Source organism: Lissotriton vulgaris, chromosome 7 (assembly GCF_964263255.1).
Source record: "Lissotriton vulgaris chromosome 7, aLisVul1.2, whole genome shotgun sequence".
Taxonomy (NCBI): Eukaryota; Metazoa; Chordata; class Amphibia; order Caudata; family Salamandridae; genus Lissotriton; species Lissotriton vulgaris.
This window is the reverse complement of record NC_141695.1, coordinates 1,028,666,992-1,028,691,736: the sequence shown is the minus strand read 5'-3', so window position 1 is coordinate 1,028,691,736 and position 24,745 is coordinate 1,028,666,992. Positions and strand designations below refer to the sequence as shown.

The 24,745-nt window shown below is 46.5% G+C and overlaps 1 protein-coding gene across 1 annotated transcript in view; it reads left to right on the top strand.

Moving 5' to 3' along the window:
* The window catches only part of UBE2D2 (ubiquitin conjugating enzyme E2 D2), a 274,893-nt gene extending 263,701 nt beyond the window's left edge, over window positions 1–11,192 (top strand). Inside the window, exon 7 of the mRNA XM_086931459.1 lies at window positions 10,332–11,192. Within this exon, the coding sequence (XP_086787585.1) occupies window positions 10,332–10,377 (46 nt within the window). The 3' untranslated portion in view covers window positions 10,378–11,192. The remainder of the gene's footprint in view (window positions 1–10,331) is intronic.
* Window positions 11,193–24,745: the final 13,553 nt, after the last annotated feature.

Below are 24,745 nucleotides of genomic sequence, written 5' to 3'. Positions count from 1 at the left end.
AGACATCAAAGAGGTGGAGATCGGGGGACTCTGGTCTCCTACGGAATCCGGGCTCCACATCAGTCTGTTGGAGCTTTGAGCATTCCAGTTGGCATTGAAAGGCTTTCGTCATTCAGTGAAGTGAAGGCCTGTACAGGTGTTAACGGACAACACCCACCGCCAAGTGGTATTGCAAAACACCGGGCAGAGTGGGGTCGTGGACCCTCTGTCAAGAGACTTTGCATCTTTGGGCATGGCTCGAACACCAGGGATATCCCTAGTTCAACACTCTCTGAATGCCATATTGGACAAATAGAACTGTCTATGCCTAGCGGATTATGAATGGAGTCGCCATCCGGATGTGGCACAAGGTCTCTTCCTAGAGTGGAGCGATCCTTGGTTTTGCAGCGTGAATCTTTCTGGATTCACTGTGCTGTGCATTATTTTTCCGTAGCCCAGTTGGGCGTCGACGTCCTACCTTTTGGTGTACTTCCTGTGACGTCGGCACGCTTCCTGCGGAAGCTCCTACCTTTGGGCTCCATCTTCAAGTTTTTTTTTCGCCGTTGGGTCTGGATCGTTCCCGAGGTGCTCCAGAGTTTTGGAGGAAAGAAGACGCAGAAAAGTCGAATTTGCACGGAAAAGACTGAGAAGACGACTAGGAACAACACCCATCGAGCCGGGACGACTAAGGAGAAGGAAAACTTCGAGAACTTCGACGTCCAACGGAGAATGCTCACACATGGGGCACCCTGAACGCAAGAAATGGACAAGACGCCTTTTAAATTCTGCCGTAACTGCCACCACAAATTCGCGCAGAAGGACCAGCACCCGGTTTGTAACCTCTGCCTACCGGTCGGCCGCGAGAGCAAGGACTGCAACGCCTGCTCTGCCTTCACACCGAAGACTCTCCGGGTTAGAGAGCGACAGAGAAGTGCCAACTACAACATGCAAGGCAAGGGACAACCACCATCCCTTCGAGACCTGGGGCTCTCGAGCGGCGAGGAGGACAGCGTTGCCGGAGAAGTCGACTACTACATGGTCGTGGAGACCAATAAGAATACTTCTAAAGAGGTAGGAGAGTCGATGACCCCTAAGCCCCCGACAGAACCTCGAAAGTCTGAGTCAGACTCTCGGATAACAGAGTCTAAGTCCTCGAAGGGAGCACTGGCGCCGAAAATCTCGACGGCTGCAGCTGCATCCAAGGACAAACAGCCCAGCAGATCCTTCGAAAAGGACTCTCAGGCGGCGAAGACCGGCGAAAAGCCAAGGTCGTCTAAGCACGTCCCAGAAGAGGAACGTTCGACTTTGAAAGAGAAGGACCCGAGGGTCGCTTGGGCGTCGACTAAGGACCCGAAGCACATTTCGACGTCGACGTATAAGTCTAAGATCATCCGAACCGTTCGACGCCGAACTGGAGAGAAAGAAAAGACGGCTCAAGGCCGAAATGGATAACATTCTGCAAAGAAAGGAGTTCGATGAAAAGATGAAGAGGTTCGCGATTCCGTCGACGCCAAAGACGGTGATCGTTGAAGTAGAAGAGGAGGAGGACGTTGACGCCGAAGAGCCACCAAAAAAGTCCAGAGACCCAGGACCTCCCAGAGGAAGAAGCCTTCTACTATGAGGAGGAGGGCGAGGACTATCAGCGGGCGATCCTTGGCTCTGCATCCTTGGGGACACAGGACCTGGAGTGGCAGGACCTCGACACAAAAACAACTTTTATTTATTTTCATCCACTTTCTTCAGGATCTTTAAGAGCACATTTTCCTGTATTCACATTCCATATGAAGTTTCCATGTCTGTCACCCAGATGAAATGTGCTTGTCTCGTAGTATCTTGTATCATTTGATTAATTTGAAATGTTAAGTTTAGGAACTATCCCTCTGATGAAGGGGCAAGTCCCGAAATGCATTGGGTGTTTTATATTCATGGATAATTGAAGACTATGATGGCTATGTAGTGTGATAGCCTAACACTACGCCATTGATGAAGCTCATACCAATGACAACAATAAAACAGACTGCATGAGCTAATTGTCTGTTTCAATACATATGTTTTTGAAGAATAGATGTTTACCTTCATTGATGAAAGTTCAATTAATTAAAACTTTGAGTGCCAGAGGGGACATTTTGTCCTTTGCAGGAAAACATCATTTTGGATTTTTAGGCCTCTTGGTCAGACAGCAATACCCACTGGCACCCTTCAAATTATTCACAAGAATTACAGTGAGCTAACTAGGAATGCGATTGTCACCTCTTTAATGTCTAACTTTTCAGCAATACCTCTGCTCGTGGGTAGGTGGCGCCATTCTGTTACAGAAATGTGCGAAGTGTATGTAGGTGCAACTCACGCACTTGGATGTCGGTTCCTCTCTTTCTGCTGTACCAGACAATGATCCGGGGCTACCACTCATCTGTTTGAGACCCTTACCTCAATCAAAAAACTTGTTTTTATAATGTTCAAGGGACCAGTCCCCTCCCATAACAATAGGTTGTAAGCCCTTTAAGAACGGTCACAACAATAGGTTGTAAGCCCTGTAAGAACGGTCACAAACAAATGTATGTGACCGATTCTTATAATGTTTGCCTGGCGTCAATCCACCAATCTTTAAGGCATCCTAGTCACGGAACTCAAAGGCCTTATGAAACCGCGATGCTAAACACTCCATTACCAAGCATTGATAGACTCTGCAACAAGACTGTTAAAAGTCGACAGTATTGTCCCATTCGAGATCCAGAAGTCACCTTGCTTTCCAGATCCAGAAGCAGGAGTTGTTCCAGATGTAATTCTTCGTCTCAGTCTTTGCGAAACACAAGTAATCGAACTGTCTCCGTTCCTTCTCACTGCTCCTACTCCTCTAAGAAGGCTGGGGCAGTTCAATGCATCTTGATCTTGCACCTGTTAAGCTTTGGAGCGGATACCAAAACGTGTTCAGGTACAGCTAGATTTTCCAGGGCTTTGCGCTCCTCCTAAACAGATTGAAGAGTTCCTCAAGGCCATGCTCAACTCATTGGTTCCTTGCTGACTCTCTCTGGCATTTTTGTGGACCCAGCGAGCCAGGAAGTTCTCCGCCTGGATGAGTGCAGGGGGAAAGGGGGGGGGATGATTCGCCTTCAGCACCAGCTCTCTAGTGCCTCTGAGCCCCTTACATGGCCATGTCTGGATCTAGTCTCGACAGCCTCTGGTGTCACTGCCCACGCCGGTTCCTGGTACTTCGATGCCAATGCCAACTCCATTGACACCTGAAGAGGAGGCCCCACTTGTTCTTTAATGCAGAGACTGCGCCAGTTCGACCTTGTTTGTTGCCTCCGTCTGAGTTAAAGGCACTTAAAAAAAAATAGATGGAAGCTGATGTCAGCATGCTGACGGGGGTGGTTTGTGGCTCGAGTGACGTCTCGGGGATGCCACGTACAATGCCGAAGTGGAAATAGGGCACCTTCCGGAATGAGAGCGCTGTTGAAGAGTGTCCAGATCCAGGTTGGTACCTTGGATTTTTAAAATGTGAGGAATCTGTACGTACGTAGAGAATCTACCAGAAGGAGCGTTTTTCATAGGTAAGAAACTTTTCTTCATGTTGGACAGTCCATTGCTTCAAATTTGCTCTTTCAAAGAAGAAGTCGACACTATGAAGTCACTCCTGAAAAGTTAGTCAATTGCTTGGACCCCAAAAAGGTGCTGAATTGTTACCAAAGACTATCGGGTAACAGTGAGCTCTCCATGAGGTTTCCTGCGGTGAAATCAGTCCAAGCAATACAGAAAATACTTTTGGCCTGGTGAATAATCCTCTGCATTAAGATCTGATGTGCACCAGCTAAGAAGCAGCCTCCAGGTGGACTGAGGGCACTGGCAGAATGGGCCATGGCTACCTCTGCATTGACACGTAGAGTGTTTGTCCCAGATATTTTTCAGGCTGCAACATAGGCGTCAATACCCCCATACTCAAAGACAGCCAGAACCTATGGGAATGGCAATTTGGCCATTAGATCCTGCAGGACTTCTTGGTCTGAGACATTCCACAGACCCACCTTGTTGGAAGGTACTGCTTGGTATTCTTCTCTAAAGGTGAAGAATCTGCAGTTGGAAATCTCCATCAGAATACCAAATAACGTTTGTTAACGCGTTCTGGTGGATACTCCATCTCGGCTCTCTCCCTCCTATTCTGTAAAATTGGATTTTTTTGGATCCAAAAAGGTCCCAAATTCAGGGTCTGCACATTGGAACAGATCATTCGTTTTTGGACTCTACATCGGAGGACATGGACGTGTCAAAAAAGAATCTCATGTCAGTGCTCTTTTATGGTGCTTGTGCAGCTCCAGTCATCACTTCTAAGGTGTAATGGAATGGACATAAAGCTACACTGCCACCGATCAGCACGCAGGCACTACCCTGATATTTCAGAATCCAGTCTGACGCCTGGGGTATTCTAAAGGTAAGGAGTCTGCAGCTAGAGTATCAGCCACAAAGAGCCCCACTGAAGGTAATGAACGTGTTCATATGGTATTTCTATGCTGCAAGCCTAGCCATAGTACAGGGTCAAAGACCAGCATCTAGACAACGAGCGAGTGAGGCTGTGAATGGTTAATGCATTGTAATGTAGAGTTCTTTAAAGGGATGAGCCTTAATCTCTCTCCCAAATTACAGCCTCGTAATTCGTCAGGGCAGGCCTAACATTTCCGTTCCTCTCTGTGGAGAAGAGACCAATCACTGATTGATTCAAATTAATCAGTGCCGTTCCTCTTCTCCTGATGTGATTGAGGTACTATTTTGTTCTGTTTAACATTTAGTGCCCTGCAAAGAGCAGAAGTGTGACTGGCAAAAACGTGCCCAGTAGGGTAAACAGAATTAGTTATTTTCTGTAGTTCACTAATTTTTATTTTGCCAAGTCTTCTTTTCTCACTTTGCACTCATGTTTTCTTTTGTGTTTGCTCCTGGGCGCTGTTTTCATAAGAGGATTATTTTTTTGCAAAGCCACCTTGTTTAATTCTTATGTGTAATTTCGAAAATTATGCTTGAGCACATAATAGTGCAGTTACACTCCAATCCGCCCCACTCAATTCAATCCACCCCAGACCAGTCCACTCCAATCCTTCCAACCCACCACACTCCAATCTCCTCCATTCCAATACGCCCCACTCCAGTCAAACAAAATCTGACACACTCCAGTCAAAAACAGTCTGCCCCCCACGTTTCATTCCACTCCATTCCCCCTACTCCCTCACTCCATTCCCCCTCACTCCATTCCCCCTCACTCCATTCCCCCTCACTCCATTCCCCCTCACTCCATTCCCCCTCACTCCATTCCCCCTCACTCCATTCCCCCTCACTCCATTCCCCCTCACTCCATTCCCCCTCACTCCATTCCCCCCACTATTCCATTCCCCCACTATTCCATTCCCCCACTATTCCATTCCCCCACTATTCCATTCCCCCACTATTCCATTCCCCCCACTATTCCATTCCCCCCACTATTCCATTCCCCCCACTATTCCATTCCCCCCACTATTCCATTCCCCCCACTATTCCATTCCCCCCACTATTCCATTCCCCCCACTATTCCATTCCCCCCACTATTCCATTCCCCCCACTATTCCATTCCCCCCACTATTCCATTCCCCCCACTCCGTTCCCCCTACTCCGTTCCCCCTACTCCGTTCCCCCTACTCCGTTCCCCCTACTCCGTTCCCCCTACTCCGTTCCCCCCTACTCCGTTCCCCCTACTCCGTTCCCCCTACTCCGTTCCCCCTACTCCGTTCCCCCTACTCCGTTCCCCCTACTCCGTTCCCCCTACTCCGTTCCCCCTACTCCGTTCCCCCTACTCCGTTCCCCCTACTCCGTTCCCCCTACTCCGTTCCCCCTACTCCGTTCCCCCTACTCCGTTCCCCCTACTCCGTTCCCCCTACTCTGTTCCCCCTACTCCGTTCCCCCTACTCTGTTCCCCCTACTCCGTTCCCCCTACTCTGTTCCCCCTACTCCGTTCCCCCTACTCCGTTCCCCCTACTCTGTTCCCCCTACTCCGTTCCCCCTACTCCATTCCCCCCACTATTCCATTCCCCCCACTATTCCATTCCCCCACGTTCCCCCTACTCCGTTCCCCCTACTCTGTTCCCCCTACTCTGTTCCCCCTACTCCGTTCCCCCTACTCCGTTCCCCCCACTCCATTCCCCCCTACTCCATTCCCCCCTACTCCATTCCCCCCACTATTCCATTCCCCCCACTATTCCATTCCCCCCACTATTCCATTCCCCCCACTATTCCATTCCCCCCACTATTCCATTCCCCCCACTATTCCATTCCCCCCACTATTCCATTCCCCCCACTATTCCATTCCCCCCACTATTCCATTCCCCCCACTATTCCATTCCCCCCACTCTTCCATTCCCCCCCCACTCTTCCATTCCCCCCCCACTCTTCCATTCCCCCCCCACTCTTCCATTCCCCCCCCACTCTTCCATTCCCCCCCCACTCTTCCATTCCCCCCCCACTCTTCCATTCCCCCCCACTCTTCCATTCCCCCCCACTCTTCCATTCCCCCCACTCCATTCTGCCCCACTATTCCATTCCGCCCCACTATTCCATTCCCCCCACTCCATTCCGCCCCACTCCCCCCTCTACTTCATTGCACCCCCATTTCGCCCCACTCCCCCCCTCTACTTCATTGCACCCCCATTTCGCCCCACTCCCCCCACTCTACTTCATTGCACCCCCATTTCGCCCCACTCCCCTCTCTACTTCATTGCACCCCCATTTCGCCCCACTCCCCTCTCTACTCCATTCTGCCCCACTCGATTCCGCCCTCCTCATTCCGCCCCACCCTACTCCTACTCCATTCCGCTCCACTCGCCACCCCGCGTCTTCCATGTTGTGGCCTATTAATCTAAGTTTGGCACTGTTCCTCAGAAGTGGCATTCTCAGGGTAACGCCTCATCGTTAGTGGAAGAGAAATGTTAAGACGGACGTTCTAGGCAGATACAGTGCTGTGTGAGAGAAGTTGACAAACTGTCATTCCTTTTCTTAGCGCCCCCTCCTCCTTCCTCCTCGTCCTTCCTCCTCAGAAGAAGAGATTCTCCGTTGCTGATTCTGGCTACCTCCTCTCTGTAGGAGCATATGTTATAGTGTAATTAAATATGCATTGAAATCACGAATACCTGCCACCCAAAGCTATAAGAATATCTTGGGTGGCTTGTATCAGTCATTGTTAATGTATATTTAAAGTCTGAATTGTCACACTTGTGGGAGTGTGATTGGTTGTGATGGTAATGCCATTGGTGGAGGTAGTGGGGGGGGAGGGGGGGGAGGGGTGCAATAAGTGGTGTAAGCAGTGATTCTGACAGCGGCCCTGGCACTTATTGTTTCACGAATTAAGCACTGCTTTAATCTTACACCTTCATTGGATAGGCAAGTCCACTGTGGCACTTCAGAGCTGACCGTTACTCTGGCAGAGTGCCCACGCACTCAGCAGCGGTGTGACCTGCTAGACCTACACTATATGGTTTCAGCAATCTAAATGTAGCAGCATGTGCAGTCAGTGGCCTGAAGATCAGCTGTCCTGAGTTGATGCGGTCCCAAATGTAATGTAGGTAGATGCAGCCCCAGGGATTCCCTTGCAGTCTGCAGTTGTAGGCCCTGCACAAACTGACTGGACAGCATGTGTGGGTGTTCTTTGACACAGCCGTTGTGTAGGGTGATTCTACTCCCTACTAGGCGTTCTCCTTCCTGGAATTCACACAACCGAGGCACGAAGATATGTGAAGTTTCATCACCTGGTTGACATCCCAACTAAATGAGTAATCCGGAAAGAAGCAAAAGTCAGTTCCCACCTTAAGGCTCCTCACAAACGGTGTTTCGAAAGACTAATTACCATTATTTTGGGAAACACAATGTCTCCTCCTTCCAGCTGCAGGGATGTGGGTAATACACTTCCACTTTCTGGGAGCACAGCACCCCTACACCATCTTGTGCATTGCCAGGACAAGGGTGTTCAAAATAGATCTCGCTGGCTATCATTACTCTGGCTCACTCACACCATGCATGTAGCACACAGGTTGCACACACTAACATGCACTCGTTGATGCTTATGCAGAGAGCTAGGCAGGTCCGTAGAAGTGTATCTTTACACAAGTGGGCCAGGAGGCCTCCACTTCAGTGACCGAGCTAAACGGTCTTAAAAAACACAGTATGCTGCCACCACCACCACTCTATGTATTGAAGACTTTAACCGAGGAAGTAGACATCGGTCTCAAATTATAGCACTCTTGGAGCAGCCCTCCAGGCCACAGGAAACGTCATTGACAGCTTAAAGTCAAGGTCGGGTCTAGGCCTCTGCACACAAGCTAGCCTGACATCCTCATAAAAAAATCTATGCAATTTCCTCATGGCCAGCAACACCATGTTCAGAACATCTTAGTCCATTGAATAATGGGCATGCTTTTAACCGAAGTGGTTAGTGAAGCCATTCTGGCAACACAAAAATCATGCACCCACAGCACTTTGAATAACACATTACCGCTCAACTTAGTGTCGGGCCACAGCACAATGCCACCATTCAAATGAGTGAGAACCCTTTCTCTAATGGACAAATTCAAACCATGTGGAAATCACCCTAGACAGCCAGCAACGCTAATAGGTCATGCTAAGGGCAGACACACATGCCACTAACATGGCTTCGAGGCATGTTTTGACTACTGGCTTATAGTCGTTTGTTTATCGTTCCAGTAGTACATGAGCTTTAAAATCCTACAATCCTTAGCTATTCGCCTAACGTATTGTTTGTGCCGCTGGTTAATCTAGATTACGACCTCTGCTAAAATGGATCCACACAACAGTCAACAAAGGCTGTGCCCCACTAACATACTGTTTCCTTTGTGGGCCGAGTTTGACATCCCATTTTCTTTTATGCGTCCAAAATGTTAAGTTTTTCATATCTTTTACACGTGCCAATTAGGGGGTTGATTCTTCATTCCATTGCTCTGACATTTTGCTCCATACTGCAAGGGAGCCATCTTAACTACTCATATCCATTTCGGACTCTCTAAAGTATGTGTTGCTATGTTGATTAGCCTTGGAATTGTCCATAAAGCAGCAGACTAGCAGGAGGCGATTAAATCACGTTTCACATGATTCTTTGAATGGTGGATGACGTTGTCAAGACTTTCAGCTACACATTCTGTTTACTCATGATCTCCTTGGCATCCAAAGATGCAAACTTGGAGCAAGCAAGAGGGCATTCTTGGTGGGCTTCATATCTTCTCACTAAATGTAAATGTGTTTCGATTTATATAGCGCACTTTAACCCAGGGGTCCCAAGGCGCTTGCTTAGGGAACCCGTCCTGGTATTCCCCTGTGAGATATCCCGGCCGGGTATCCACAAGGTGAAAGCCAGGCATCCCGCCGCGAGGGGCTAGTTAAACTTAACTAGTGATTAAGTTTCAGCTGCTGTTTGCGACATAGCATTAATGGTGTTCTATAAAGATAAATCCCTTAAGTAATCTTGGATTGTTCCCAAAGCTGTTTTTTTTTTTTTTTTGTTTTCTCCTGTATTTTTTGCCAATCCATTGTGAGAAGGACAGTGAGTGTCTTGTAATGTCTGGCAAGACCGCTATTTTTAATTTTCATGTACCAAGATAAACCTATGTTTTGACGTGCTCTTTGTCACTAAATAAGGCCCTAACTCCAGGATTTAAAATTGTAGGCCTTGTGTTGGCCTGTTGCTGACTCCCTCATTTGTAAATAAAATGTGCACTCCTGATTTTGGGGCCAGTGCTGCATCAGTCACTTGCCAAATGTATGCTTCTTCAGGGTGACCCGCAAAGTAACTATTTGGGATTCTCCATTGTGGTATATGGTGGACACCAGGTTTAGCTTACATGCAGAATTGTGCTAAAGGATCTATATTTGAACACTTAAGAGGCTCACCTGCTCGCATCGTCCCAGTAATATTGCGCAAAAAGTTACTTGTACATTTTAAATTGATCAGCACTCTTTCTTCAAGCGAAACACTTGTTTTTCATTCATAGGCCTGCTTCTGAATAGCATCCTAGTAGATGGAGAGGAAAAGACAGGCAAGGAGAAAAGCTGAGCAGGTTTAAAAGTGGTGTGGGATCGCTCGTGTGCTTTATTTTTGGGATTGTTTACACTGTTACGGAAGGGGGTTTCAGGTTCTAGCAGGCTAGATATCCCAATTTAGCAGGGACTCGTGGACTAGGAATACAAATGTCACTGCAGTAACCTGCTCTTTTTATCTGCAGCAGCTTTAAGTGTGATAAGTTGGGATGACAGTTATTAAAACTTAAAATTAGACTGTATTTGGTGGCATGTTAAGCAAATTTGTTTTATTCTATCTTTGTGTTTTTTTACAGGTATAACAGAATAGCTCGGGAATGGACTCAGAAATATGCGATGTAATAAAAATATATTGGATAACCTCTACAAATAAAGTTGGGGGAACTCTGAAAGAGAAAATCCTTTTGATTTCCATTTGACTGCTTTCTATGAGCCCACGCCTCATCCTCCCCTGTGCACATGTTTACCCGATACAGCAGTGCTGCGTGTTGTACATACGTGGGAAAACACAATGAAATACTGTTTCCGTCAGTATCTCCATTGAATCCTTGCAAAAGACTTGTGTGAAAAGCCAGTTCTTCTGTCATAATATAGTTGTGAGAATAAAAGCATTCCTTGACAATTTAAAGTGGGATACAAATAAAACCTTAGGGTTTCATGTGCTCCTGGAGACACATCCATGGACTGGCGGGAGGATTTTTTTTTTAATGGAATTCTTTTAAACTCATAACCTTTATGAAAAACCAGTGAAGAACTTCCAGCTGTTTCTGTATTAATTTTATTCTTGCGGACCTACCAGTAAGGTGAATGTTAAGACCAAGAAGAAACCTTTACCTACATCCTGTGTTTTAAGGTCTGTTAAATGGTCAAAATTTGTATGGATTGGAGCTATTGGTACATCAAGTGATGTTGATTAGTTTCAACTCTTCTCTTCCCCATACATTTTGGGTTTGTATGTGGTCTCAGTTAATACATACCTAATAGCTCTTATGTTTCCTATGTTTTTTTAACTGCTTAGGTCTATTTGGATGTAAGGGTAAAAAAGCATATGACAGAAAATTTGTGTATATTTAAAAACCCATTGGCTCCCTTGGAGCTTGTACGTTCAGAAACGATTAATCTGTGTAATAAACTGATTACTACGGTCATTACATATACATTTGTGAGAAATATTTTCATTATTTAGATCATGTTAGGGATACTTTGATTTCTTTGGTCTATGAATACTTTGCTAATGTAGTTGCATCGGGGCATGAAAGGCCCTTTTATTTACATAATGCAGGAAGCCTTTTATCGCTGGCAGTTTAGATCAGCCCTTAATGCCAAGTAACCTGTTCGAGGCATGTATACCTGTAGATACACATGCTGTGCATAATCCTGCCATCTAATGTTGGGCCCGGATGTGTGCAAGTTGTTTTTCTTCGAAGAAAGTCTTAAGTCACGAGGTATTGTGACTCCTCCTCTTGCTGGTAATGAGCATGTTCATCTACTCCTTAGATTTTCTTTCCCCCGTCGGTACAGGACCAGTGCTCTGGTTCGACACCATTGTGGTGAACTGTTTTGGTTTACATAGCTCCTTCCCTCCGTTGATATTGTTATCAATCGTGTTTCTATTTTCCTTCTATTGGTTTTGACAACTCCTGAATCGACCAGGTGGCTTATATTTACTTTGGGTTCACGTGGGCCTTTGCCCTTTGGGGTCTTCTTCCATCAGGCACATACCTCTCACCAAGTATTCAGGCTGTCGGACCGGACGCCTTTTCTCTACTGTCCTCTCATTCTCGCAAAATATCTTTGGACCAATCTCAATCCAGTCTGCAACTTGTGTATTTCCCTCAAGCACAGAGGCTGCTTACAATGCTTGCCGCTCCTTCCATTTAAAGAAAACATTATGCGCCCATCTGGCTTGATGTCTCCAGATGTCTCGGAGAAGCAGAGACGACAACCCGGATCTTTTCAGTCTTAAGGACACCAACAGGTAACATCATCCCCAAGTGTTGGCCACAGACTAAGGGACCATCTTCCCTGACAACTGCTCCCGCTCCGAGCTGGAAATCGAAGGTCTTCCACCAGCACAGCCAGCCTGAGTACAGTACACTCTCCCCATTTCAACAGCGATTGCCACACTGTACAACCTTTAACAAAGGGTCGTCCAGCTCCTCTGGAGCACCAGAGGCAGACTGCCAGTCCATCACTTCCTTCGCCCCATGGTCAGCATGACCAGCATCTTCAGACAGAATGCCCAGCCCCATCTTGGCACCAAACAAACCACCAAGAGAGACTGACTACTTCAGCACTGATCGTGCTTGCCTCGGGGCCCCGAGCTAACCATCAGAGCAGACATCTTCGATGTTTAAGCCAAGACCTTTGGCACAGACAGACCAGGCCAGTCACAAATTGGAGATTGTCGAAACAGATCCTCACAATCTGCAAGAAGGGATCAAAGCCAGCTAGCAAAATTTTATGATACATTCACACTTGGGCTTAATACTCATCCGCCCTCCAGGATCTGCTGTTGAACCGGCCAAATGGCAGCTGTCCTTCAAAGAAGCCTTGGCCATGCCACCTCTAGCAAAGCTGTGAAATAAAGCGGGCAAGGCTACAAGCCCTTTGTCTCTTACTACTCCTACACTACCCCTGCCAACCTCACAACTTTTACACTCCTCACCCATTTCTCCAGGCAACTCTCTGCCATATATACCTCCAGGGTCACCTTGATATTGCACTGCAAGTGGGTCCCTGGGGTACTTAGGACACTGAACCACCAGTGGCCATAGATCCTGACGGGTACCCTGCCTGACTGTCCCTCCCGATAGTGCCACCTCTTACCACATCCTAATTGTTAGAGCTGCCTCCTTCTGCAAAGTGGATCTCTGTACTGAGCCTTTAGAGGAGGATTTCCATTTTGAGACCCTCTCCTCCAGTCACCGCTCTGCTCAATATCGCCCCATGCTTAAAGGCATGCTCAGTCACACCCCAGACGTTTTTCATGACCCAGTATGTGCCCGAGTCATAACACCATAGGTGGACCAAAAAATATATATTGCTTCCCCGAATGACCCTCTCTATATCCGGGGCCATCTACCACTTGACTTCCTAGCTTGTAAATGGGCAAACTCTCAAACCATTGGTGATGCCCCTCCACCAGATAAAGTATGCATGTAGATGCTGCAGGTTAGAGGGTAGCTGTGGAATCTGGCAACCATTGGCAGAGTGCCAATTCCATTGGGCTGCTTGCCAGGTATGACTGTGCCCTTTGGGATGAAATGGAGGAACTCCTTCAATAGCTCCCAGATTAGCACAAGGAAAGCCTTAGATGCTGTTGACACTGATGCTGGGGGATGGTTATGGTGTGTGTAATTCTAGTGTCCTGTTGCTCAGGCATGCATGGCTCTGTATCTCCAGTTTCAAACCAGAGGTCCAGCGAAATGTTCTCAATCTGCCCTTTAAGGGGCAACATCTCTTTGGACCACAGGTTGACAAATTAGTGAAAATAAAGGACACAGATAGCCAAACCAATGAGTACCCTTCAAACACCTACCTCTCACAGGAGCATTTGCCATACATCCTCTTGTGGAGGTTCCAGGATCAACTCCCTGGAAACATCCACCTCATACCAACATCCACACGCTCAACACGGCTCTCCCAGAGACTATTTTTGAGGCTCCTACATAGGTAACTACTCCAAAGGAAGAGGTAAAGGCGGCTCCCCCAAAGGAGCTGCCACAACTGCTAAACCCTGAGTTAGCTCTCCTTCCCACCGACCACAACACCAGTTGAGGGTCATCTACAGGGGTTCTTTACCACATGGTGGACCGTCCCCCCAAACCAGTGGGTACTTGACATTATCCAACATGGTTATTGTCGGGAGCTCACCTCCACAACTCCCACTATTCCACCTCACAAACTCTCCCCACACCACCAACAGCTTCTCATGGAAGAAGTACAAGTGCTATTCCAAAAAAGAGCCATAGACCCCATCTCTTACCATCAATTGGACACAGGAGTTTATTCATTATACTTACTGATCTTAAATGGACAGTCGCTCCGACCAATTTTGGACCTCAGGCCCTTAAACAAATAATTTCTCTCAGAGCACCTTCACGTGGTCACTTTTCAGGATGTCATCCCGCTGCTACAACAAGGCAGCTTCATGGCTTCACTGTACTTCAAGGATGCCTGTTTCCACATTCCAATCCATCCGGTACATCGCCGGTAACTCATATTTGTAGTCAGCGGGCATCATTATCAGTTCAAAGTGCTCCCCTTCGTACTACTGTGCCCTGGGTTTTTAGCAAGTGCCTCGCTTTGGTGGCTGCTCTCCCCTGAAGACAAAGCATCCACGTTTTCCCCTGTATGGACAAATGGCTTGTCAAGAGTGCCACTCATCAGAAATGCCACAAACACTCAGGCCTCTGTCAACTTTATTCACAAACTAGCCTTTACTATCCACGCCTCAGACTCACACTTCCAACCCCACCAGATTCAACCTTATCTTGGGGGCAGTCCTCAACTTTGAGGTGGGCATGGCCTTCCCAAATACCACCTGGATACTCGCCAACAAGTCAGGACAGGCATGCGTCTCCCTGGCATAATGGCCTCTTCAATTGCCCTGGTCCATAAGCGTCCCTTGCAGGAATGCTTGGTGCACCAGTGGTCTCAAGCGGCGGGTCAGTGGGATCGTCTAGTGTTGGTGGGACGTCACACTTATCGCTTTCTGAAAATGTGGAACCTGCTAATGGGGCTGCCTTTTCTCGACCCAGTTCCACAGAGGACCATCACAAAGGACGCTTCCCTTCCTGGGTGGGTGAGGGTGCACTCGCAGGACATGACCAGACTTTTCAAGGCCAGTGGACACCCAGTAACAAGGGTCTCAACATTAATTATTTGGAACTACTAGCTGTTCAACTTGCATTGAAAGCCTTCCATCCCTACCTCACTGGCAAGGTTGTCCTCCTCAAATCAGACATGACAGCCATCAAATAACTTCAGAAGCAAAGGGGCACCAGACCCCCCTCAGCTCTCTCACTTAGCCCAGAGCATCTGGCGGTGGGCACTCGGGCACAAGGACCATCTCTTAGGTCAGTACTTACTGAGAGTAGACAATGACTTTGCTGACCTCTGCAGGATGTGGAAACAAGTCAACGAGTGGGAACTCCACCCTCAAGTCCTTCTGAAGGACTTCCGGCACTGGTGACTACCAGACCTAGACCTATTTACCACAACAGAAAACGCCAGAAGCCCATATTTCATCTCCAGGTTCCCGGACCCACAGTCCAGGGGCAATTCACTATAGAGGAGTTGGTCTGGGTTATTTGCTTACGCTTTTCCTCCTCTCCCACTTCTTCCATTTGTGGCATTTACCCTCATCCTGGTAGCTCCCACATGGGCATTCCAACCATGGTTCACCACCCTCCTAGAACTTAGTAGTTCCACACGGGAAACTCTCTAACAGGCTGTACCTTCTCAGAAATCAGACGCCTGGATCCCTCTCAGGTCTGTCTTGCGATCTGGCTCCTGAGGGCCAAGAGTTTGGATACCTTAACCTTCCACCTGAATCCATGGACATTCTTAAAAAAGCGCACAGGCCTGCATCTCATGCCTGTTATGTAGGTAAGTTGAAGAGCTTCATCTACTATTGTCGGTCCGGACATATTGACCCTCTAGCAGTCAAAATACAAGATTTGTCTGCCTTCTGCTTCATTTACAAACTTGTGGTTCAGTTTCCATTTGAATCCCTCCAGCTTCTCTCTTGGAAGGTTTCATTTCTGGTCTCCATCACTTCACTTAGGCGTGTCGGTGAGCTTCAGGCACTAGCTTTAGAATAACCTTTCTTACAAATACAGAGAGAGTTCTACTCCGCACCAACTCTAACTTTTTTTTCCCCAAAGGTGGTCTTGGGGTTCCACCTCAATTAATCCATTGTTCTTCCCATTTCTTTTTCCTCCTCAGCCTGACTGAGTTGTGAAATGGGCTCTCCATAGATTAGATGAGCCCTCATGTATTATGTTAATGGAACTAAAACATTTAGGAAAACACAACTTTTTGTTGCTTTCTCCAAACTCCATAAAGGCAAAGGCCTTTCTAAATTAGGCATTGCTAGGTGGATTGTTAAATGCATACAAACATGCTATACTAAAGCCAAAAGAACATTAACTATCCCGCCAAGAGCCCACTCCAATCTGAAAAAGGAGCATGGTTGGCTTTACATGGGAACATTCCTGTAGCTGATATTTGTAAAGCAGCTACATGGCTACACCACATACTTTTACAAAACATTTTTGTGTTGGCCAGGCAGTTCTATGTGCAATTTTTCAAACCACTGCAATTTCCACAGGCTAGCCACTGCCTCAATGGGAGTACTGCTTACAGTCTATGCACAGCATGTGTATCTAAAGACATACAAGCCTCGAGTGGAAAATGTTAATTACCTAGTAAGCCTCTGTGGCGTGTAGTGCATTCGTTCATCCTGACTCCTGTGGCTATTACAATCACATTTATATATTTTATTTTCCTCTTTCTTGGCATGGACTTGCTATACAATGCTTTGCTTCACATTCCATCCTCACCCATTCTGCTGGAAATCAATCTGACAGTGGAATCGATGACCATGTGCATTACAAATGAAAAGATAAGTTGCAGTTCCTTGTGACTCGAAAGACTTTCTTAGAAGAAAAACAACTTGCACACATCTGGGCCCAACACTAGATGGTAGGATTACGCACAGCATGTAAATCTACAGCACTACATGCCACAAACTGATGCTTACTGCGTAAGTAACACTTTCCTTCTCGTCATTTAACAAAGCCTCTGCTTAGTATGTTCCTTGCAAAAACACACCTTTTCCCTATGAGTAGTTGTCTTCAAATACATGCATTGTCTGAATCCTGTTTCCTGGTTGGAGCACCTCAGGTTCTTTTGTTAAGTATGTGTTAGGGGAGCTGTCACAGTGCCTTAATTTGAAGTGTGAATAGTCAGCATACAGGTCAAGGTAAGCCTGGGGCCCATGCAGGGATGAATATCGTGTTTTTCATTACAGTCTTGTTGCGTTGCATGCGTATTGTTTTATTCCCAATTTCACGCTGTGACAGTAAAATGTCTGTTTAGTGAGGAAGGATCTTGAAGCTGTGCAATACAAGTATCTAGAATTCCCCTACTTTATTGTGAACTTGACTCTTTGAGAACAGACATTAGTATGGTGCAATCCATTATCGATCAAGTTAAGGCCTGGATACTCAAGCCTCGAAATTTTCCTGTGGCCAAGCCACTGACACAGCAGTACATCTTTGGACAGAAAGAGCAAAGACCAGTTCGTCATTGAGAAGACCACAAGCTCGGCCAAGGATAGTCCTCGCTCTCCTTGTTGACGAGGAGGGCTGATAATCTGCTGTATGCAAGTAGGTTTATATGAATTAATAAGATATGTGTGTCCATTTTTATAGAATTGGGACAAGTGTATGCATGTTCACACACTTGAAAGGGATGTGCCTGGTCAAGAATAAATATTTGGTCTTACTTGTTTGAACTTGCTACTTATTAGGAATAGTTGGCTGGGCAATGTTAAGCAGAGGTTCTGTACATGTCCATGCTTTATAGCCCCATTCGACGCTCTTCACACTGGTGGCATTAAATCATCTCACTCACGCACAGTCCAAAATAGATTAGCTAAAATGGGTGAGACATGTATGCTTTATATTAAAATACATATATGTTTTAAATCCCTTCAAAAGGCATATTATATCCAGTACGGTATTGTATGCATATTGTGTTAAAATTTTGCAGGGTATTATTGGTCATTGACTTCTGGGGATCCCAGTCACTGTTAAAACATAGTAGCCGTGTTTACTCAATCGTGGTATAGTGGCCATACTGTTTGCTAATCAGTAACATTTGAGTAGAATGCTTGCAGGAACAACTCTACTTTGATAAGCAGTGTTAAACCCCAAGTGTAAACGTTTGAATGTGTACACATAGTAGCATGATTTATGTAACATTGAATTCCTAATTTGCCGTTCAAGCTATGTGTAGGTTTTTCAAAATCACTCTGCTGGCTGAATCTCGTCCTTGTGAGTAAAGCATTGCTGATGGTGGTCCAGTCCTTATGCATTCTCGACCTTAAATGCAAAGGAAACTATTAAGTATCTGTGGAACTGCAACATCATGTTTTATTTTGAGAATAATGAATGGTAAAAAAAAAAAGCCAAATGGGAGAAGATGAGAGGAACAGATGACCAAAGTATAAAAGATTGAAAACGAGTAATGATGGATGCATGTGTAAGGATTAAGGTGTGGAGAGTGTAAAAACTAAAGGTTGCAGACCAATGGAGAGATGTAAAAAGGAGCCTGTCCTCCTCCTGTGATTGATATCCATGGAGTTCTCCAGGAATGCCACCAGTGGTTCAACTGCTTGCCTCCACTCCTGTCCAGTGTTCCCCAAGCCTTCCAACAGACTAGAACATATCGGGGGAATGGGTTGAACTTCGAGACTGGTAAGTCCAAAATCACCAGATGACCAACATTCTTACCTGCAGAATGCCTTTAAAGTTGGGCTCAACCTTGGTTACCACCCCACTTATATTTAGGATTCGAGCATCGTGTGCTAGGATGGTTTGCCAAACCGTGTCAGATGGTAAATCCCATGAGGAGGAGGCCCTACGGACAAAGAAAGCGGGCACAATTGTTTCTACTCTGGAATCCTTGTCCCCGTACACTACCCAGGTAGCAGATGGATTCTTGCATAAAAAGCAGGTAGTGACCAAGGATGGCATGAACGAGGTGATGGGTTACCAGATGAAAGCAAACATGTTTCGTAGTCCTTGGTGTACAGGTAACTTTATACTATGAGGGCCTGCTGCCACTTGGTGTTCAAAATCGACCTACGAGGAAGGCAGCATTGCTACTGTGGTTGATTTAAACCACACACGCTGTGGCAAGGAAAGTATGGCTGCAGCAGCTTGTTATCTCGCTCTTTCTCCACGATCATTGTCACTCCTGGTGGACCAACATTTTGGTCACATATGTGATGAAGGCTGTGCACGTTCCTTTTTCCACCCCATTTATTTATTTAAATCTTTCCCCCGAGCCACTGGTTGGCAGGCTTGTGTGGAAGATATCGATCTCTTCTGGCAAGGTGAATTCAAGTGAATGTCGGTGGTCCTTTTTAGGTTTCGCTGGGGGGCGGAGCTGTTAGGCTCCTCCTCCAGAGAAATCTATTGAGTATAGTAAGCACTATGGAACACGCCCCCCCCGTCCCATTGGCTAGCTCCATAAATGGAGCCTAGCCATTGGACAAGGGGCCTGTCCATCAATGCCGGACCAGACACGGGGGCGTTCCCGAGATTCTTTGGCTTTTGCCGACGTCACGCGACGCCGGGAACGCCCCCGAGTCTCCTCCGGCCGGGCCGTGCTTGCTGCTGTCCTGGGCATCGTGAGTGTTTTTCCCCCGGCACGTTTCCCGCCTCCCTCCCGCTGTTCGTGTTCTCTCCCGCCCCCCTCACGCCCCCTGTGTCCTCTCCCGCCCCCTCCCGCCGTCCGTTCCTCTCCCGCCCCCCCCCCCCCCCATGTCCTCGTAGGTGCTGCCGCCATTTTTTTTTATCCGCCCGGGGGTCAACCGGCAGCTGCTCGGCACCTTGGCCGAGACACGAAGGGGCTGCGACCGCATTGGTGGCTTTTCGGAGGCTCGTCGGCAGAGTCGCGCTCTGATTGGCCGCTGCAGTGGGCCTGTCCCCGTGAGCTGCGCCGCCGTTGGTTGGAGCCTCGCCGCGTCATCAGGATCTGCCCCGGGAGCCGCGCTGTGAGTGGCTGACTCCGGGGGAACCCTCGACGTCAGCGGAGGCCAGTGGGAGCTGCGACGGGGGCCGTGCCTGCGAGGGTGAGTCTTTGGGAACACGTGACGGTCGCTGTCTGGGAGTCTGCATGTGGCGCACAGGTATGCTGATGAGAAACTGGGCAGCATTATGGGCACGCGAGGTGAGCTCGACGGGCGGGTTGTGGGGGCAGAAGGGGCGGACTCTGAGGGAACGCGTGGAAAGTGTTGGTGTCAGAGTTGTGCGCCACTGTGCCTACTATTTCCAATCTCGCTGCACTTGCAGTGATAATGTTTTTTGCTTCTGTGCTGAGTTCACTTCTGACGCAAATCATCATTGGCCCTATAAAGTAACATAACTAGCGCAGGGGGATAGGAAGTCCGTGCGCTGCATTCACGTAATACGACCGACATGCCACGTAATGACAAGCCATAAACCTATATGTTTCACTCAGTGTATTTGTGCTTTGCTTAAAAAACACATACCGCCTAACATTCAGCATGTGACGCACTTCTATACATCATAAAATACTATACTATGCGCAAACACATCATGCAGTTTGGGAATCGAATATGGCGAATGAAGGCTCATTGGAATGTGGTTTGTGACATCCAGCTCTTCCTGTGACAGAATCATAGAATCAAGAGCTATGGACCCTGTGCTAAAATCAAATTAATGACGCCATTAGTACACTTCCTTACCGCTTGCAAAGTGCCCCTTTGGTTGCAGAGACATCAATATTATCAGGACCGATTTGAGTGACGGGGCATTTGTCCAGCAAACTGAGATGCCGTCTCTTATCCGACAGGAAATATTCAGTGTTGCATATTAACATATAATACTGCAGTTTTTATATCTGAATATTCAACCACGCGTAGCAGTATTCGGCTGATTATAGAATGTCCATATTTCTGTTGACAAACACAAATTTCTGAGGCCTGCATTGGTATTTTCGAGAATTTAGCAGGTCGTGTGTTCTTTGGTGGCCGGAAAAGGGAGTGACATCTGAGAGTGCAGTAGGATGTGTTTAGCATTGCAGATAGCTGTGAGTTGGAAATGAACAGAGCAGCAGCATGTCAGCGTAGCGACACCAAGGGAGGGCCTCATATGGGTCTTCCTGTCTGAATGTGGGTGGCGTGCCTGCTGGTGGTGCGCAGTGGTTCAGGTTGTGGTAGAGCCTAGTGAATGGCAAGCAGGGACTTACTAGTTATCAGGGTTGGACGTTCAAGTTTATCTTTGATTAATTCTTGGTTTGAATTTGACTGAATAGTTTTAAAGTAGACAAGATACGTTTTTAGGTCTGGAGTTAGCTTTGCTCTTTTGATTTTCCTAAAATGATATGTACAGTACAGTTACTCAAGGGGCTTTCAGCTTCTCCTCATCATCCATTGGTTTGATATTGTGTCATTCACATTTTTCTTCTGCCCACTATAGAGCACAACTTGTGGCAAAGGGTCAGGCAAGCTTCACCCCTTGGCTAACTTCACTGAGAGTTGTGCCATTCTGCCCTCTCAGAAGAAGCCTATCCACACACAAAGTAGTTCTCTTTAGTGCCCTGGGCTACCATGGCAATGTTTGATTTCTGTTACCCAGAAAGTATTTTTGTTATTAGCCATTTGTTTGTTAGACGGAGGAGGGCCACCAGCTTCCTCAATATAAAGGTTTGTAAAAACGATGGCAAAACAAAATAATCACTGACTACACCAAAAGGCTGACAGCAGCACCACACCAATTGGCTTTCCCAATGCTTGTTTAGTATGGGAGCCATCACTGAGGAATGGCAAGGCTAATGCTCAAAATAGCTAGCTAAATCGAGAGTAATCTGGTATTTCCCTCCATTGTGTACACGTCATTTTGTATTGTCACAGTTTCCCATTCATGTTTACAAAAATTTGCTTACGGGGATTGGACGAGTCTAATACCACTCCCTGTGTACCTCTGCTGCCATGTTTTTTTCTGTGACAAAGCAATAATCAGTTTTTCTACTGCATGCAACCTTAGGCACAAGGTTAAAATTGCTTGTGACGTTTCTACCCCACCTATGATTTATGATAAGTGGCCAAGAACCGAGGGATGACATTTTATATTGTTTACTGGCTGACCATGCGCAAGGCTCATGTATGGCCAGGTACATTTTTACAGTAAGACAAGAAGTTAAAAAGTATTCGACATTTCGAAGGCACCATGGTGGGGTGTCAGAGGCATATAAGACTGCAATTCGAAGCCATCTCTCACTTTTTATACCTGTAGCTCTCACGCATTATAACATTCATGGCAATTCATTTACTTGTTGAAAAACTCACCCTTTTAAATACACCAAACAAGTGTAACCCTTGTTTTAAAATGTCTTTTTGACTAATTCATATGGTCAGTTCCTAAATACATGGAAAATATTCATGTGAATTACCTTAGTAAAATAACTTGAATGTTCTTTCACACTTCCATTTGAAATAATATTTATTTTTTATAGTGCTCTGTTAATCAGGAGGCCTTTTCAGGACACCAGTGAAAACAAAATATGATCACAAGCTTCTTAGACCCCAGCATGTTGTTTATATAGGAACATATGCAGTGAGAATTTTGTATTTACCTGCATATTAAATACACATTACTACATTTTTATTTCACCTGTGACTGTAATAGAGGGCAGAAGAAGGCTGTGAAAGTGCTTCTTATGATGAAGTGACATTGATGCGCATTGCATATGCAGATTTTTCCTTCTCCCATTGTTATGGTGATTTGGTGCCTGCGGTCAAGAAATGACCAGCTTGAGTGTCAACCACTGGTTATTTGACACTACACAACATTGATAAATTAGGGCTTGATGTACCAAGATTACATAAAAAAGTGATCACAATTAGCTCACCCAATTTTACAAATACAATTTGATTTTGCATACAAACCTAGATACAAATAGGTTGATTCACAAAACACAAAATCACAGGGGAGTGCATAGGGAGTGCATGATAAGTGCAGAGTGCATAGGAAGTGCAGAGTGCAGAGTGCATAGGAAGTGTGGAGTGCATACAAAGTGCACAGTGCATACAGAGTGCTGCATAAAAAGTGCAGAGTGCATAGGGAGTGCATAGGAAGTGGAGCGTGTAGGGTGCATATAGAGTACAGAGTGCATACAGAGTGCTGCATAGGGAGTGCAGAGTGCACAGGGAGTGCATATGAAATGCAGAGTGCAAAAAGAGTACTAGGGAGTGCTAGAGAGTGCCAAGTGACTGCAAAAAAAAGGTAATGGCAATGTAAATGACAATGCCATTTACTTATCTGTTTTCGAAACAAAAACATAAATACAAATTTTGGCATATACAATGCCAATAACTCTAACTTTTCCAAAGGCGAAACCATTGCATTGTAAATGCTTGTTGTTAAGGCATTCCTGTTACTTGAAGAGCTATATATGTGCGTCTGTGAATGCAGTTCCTCCAGTAGCATTTGAATGTCTTCATGGCTCCCTGTACAGACAATATGAGATAGTTTTAGTCTTTGCTGGCACAGTTATGAATAGCCCCTTCATGAACCACAGTAGGTTTGATGTAGTTGGCATCCTTTAGTTACGTCTCCACCCGATTTGTCATTTGCAGTAACCAGGTCCCGAATATAGCCAATGAGCGGTTAGTGCTCAATTTGTGCTGGTGCTTTCCAGTGCTTAGCACCGGCACTTAATTATCAGGGCCGGGTCTACACGCCCTGCTGCACGTTATTGACATTGATATGAATTTACCTCACTACTGGACTGCAGTGTGACAGAGTGTTACTACTGTCTTAAGAGCGTCCGCAGCAACTGCAGTCTGCTCCTGAGCTCGTCGCCTGTCTTCTGAGTCCCACTCCCAAGCGATGAGTTTCCCGACTCGCGTGGTCCCAACTCCAGGCGAATTTGCAGGGGCTGCGGCTGTACAGTGACTGAGGCTGCCTGGCCTGTGAGCGCTGCCCTGGCTGAGCCTGAGCCATCGATTATTTATTCCCCATACAGTAGTACACTGAATGATCAATGTTCATTCAATGATCATCAAGAATCAATCTGTAACGTTCCACGCGGACTTTCAAACTTCAGACTCAATGGTCTGGTCAGATCTCACATACCACCAGTCAGGCCATTCCCACAGGACACTGTCACACCAGGCAGGGATATCCCCACTTCAGCGCTTCTGTTGACACTGCTCTCTTGTCTCTTCATTAAAAACCCCTGGGGTGCCTGATTCAAAAAAACACGGACTTCGTCAGACTCAGTCACTCAGAGAAATAATGTTTGGGGCCAGCTGCCAGGGAATATAAGATTAAGATCTCACTTTAAGGGGATGATGATGCTACTGCTGTCACTGCGGGCTCCCCTGCACACACCACTTCCAGTGGTTTTTGGATTTTTCATCTTTTGAGCTGGTCTCCATAGTATAAAATCAACTTAGATAAATTGGAGGCATTACATTTAAACTGGGGGTCCTAATAAAAAGTGGTTTTGTTAAGAACTTCACTCCCTTTCAGATGGGCAGGGCTAAGTCCTCTATTAAATACTGCGGTGTTAAAATACCTACAATTCCAGGGGAGCTTTTCTCTCAACCTAGGCTGGCTCCCCCCTTCCCCCACTAGCAGACCTAATGAAGTACCTGGAGGTACAGAGACATTTGATTCTCGACTGGACTGGTCAAAGAAAAACTGTAAAGATGTCCATTCTTTTGAGCCTCCTCTATATATTTCAAGCACTGCGGATATGGCTCAACAGAATATACTCTGATCTTGGCTGCTCTACCCGAATGCCTGGTACTTACTCCCATGAGTACCACATTGAAAACATGTGACTGCTAGTGCTTTGTTACTGCAAGGGGGTCGGTGACAGACTCATCACAGCCAGCACACTGCACATACCTGCCCTAGTCTTACCTTAGAAGGTCAAGCTT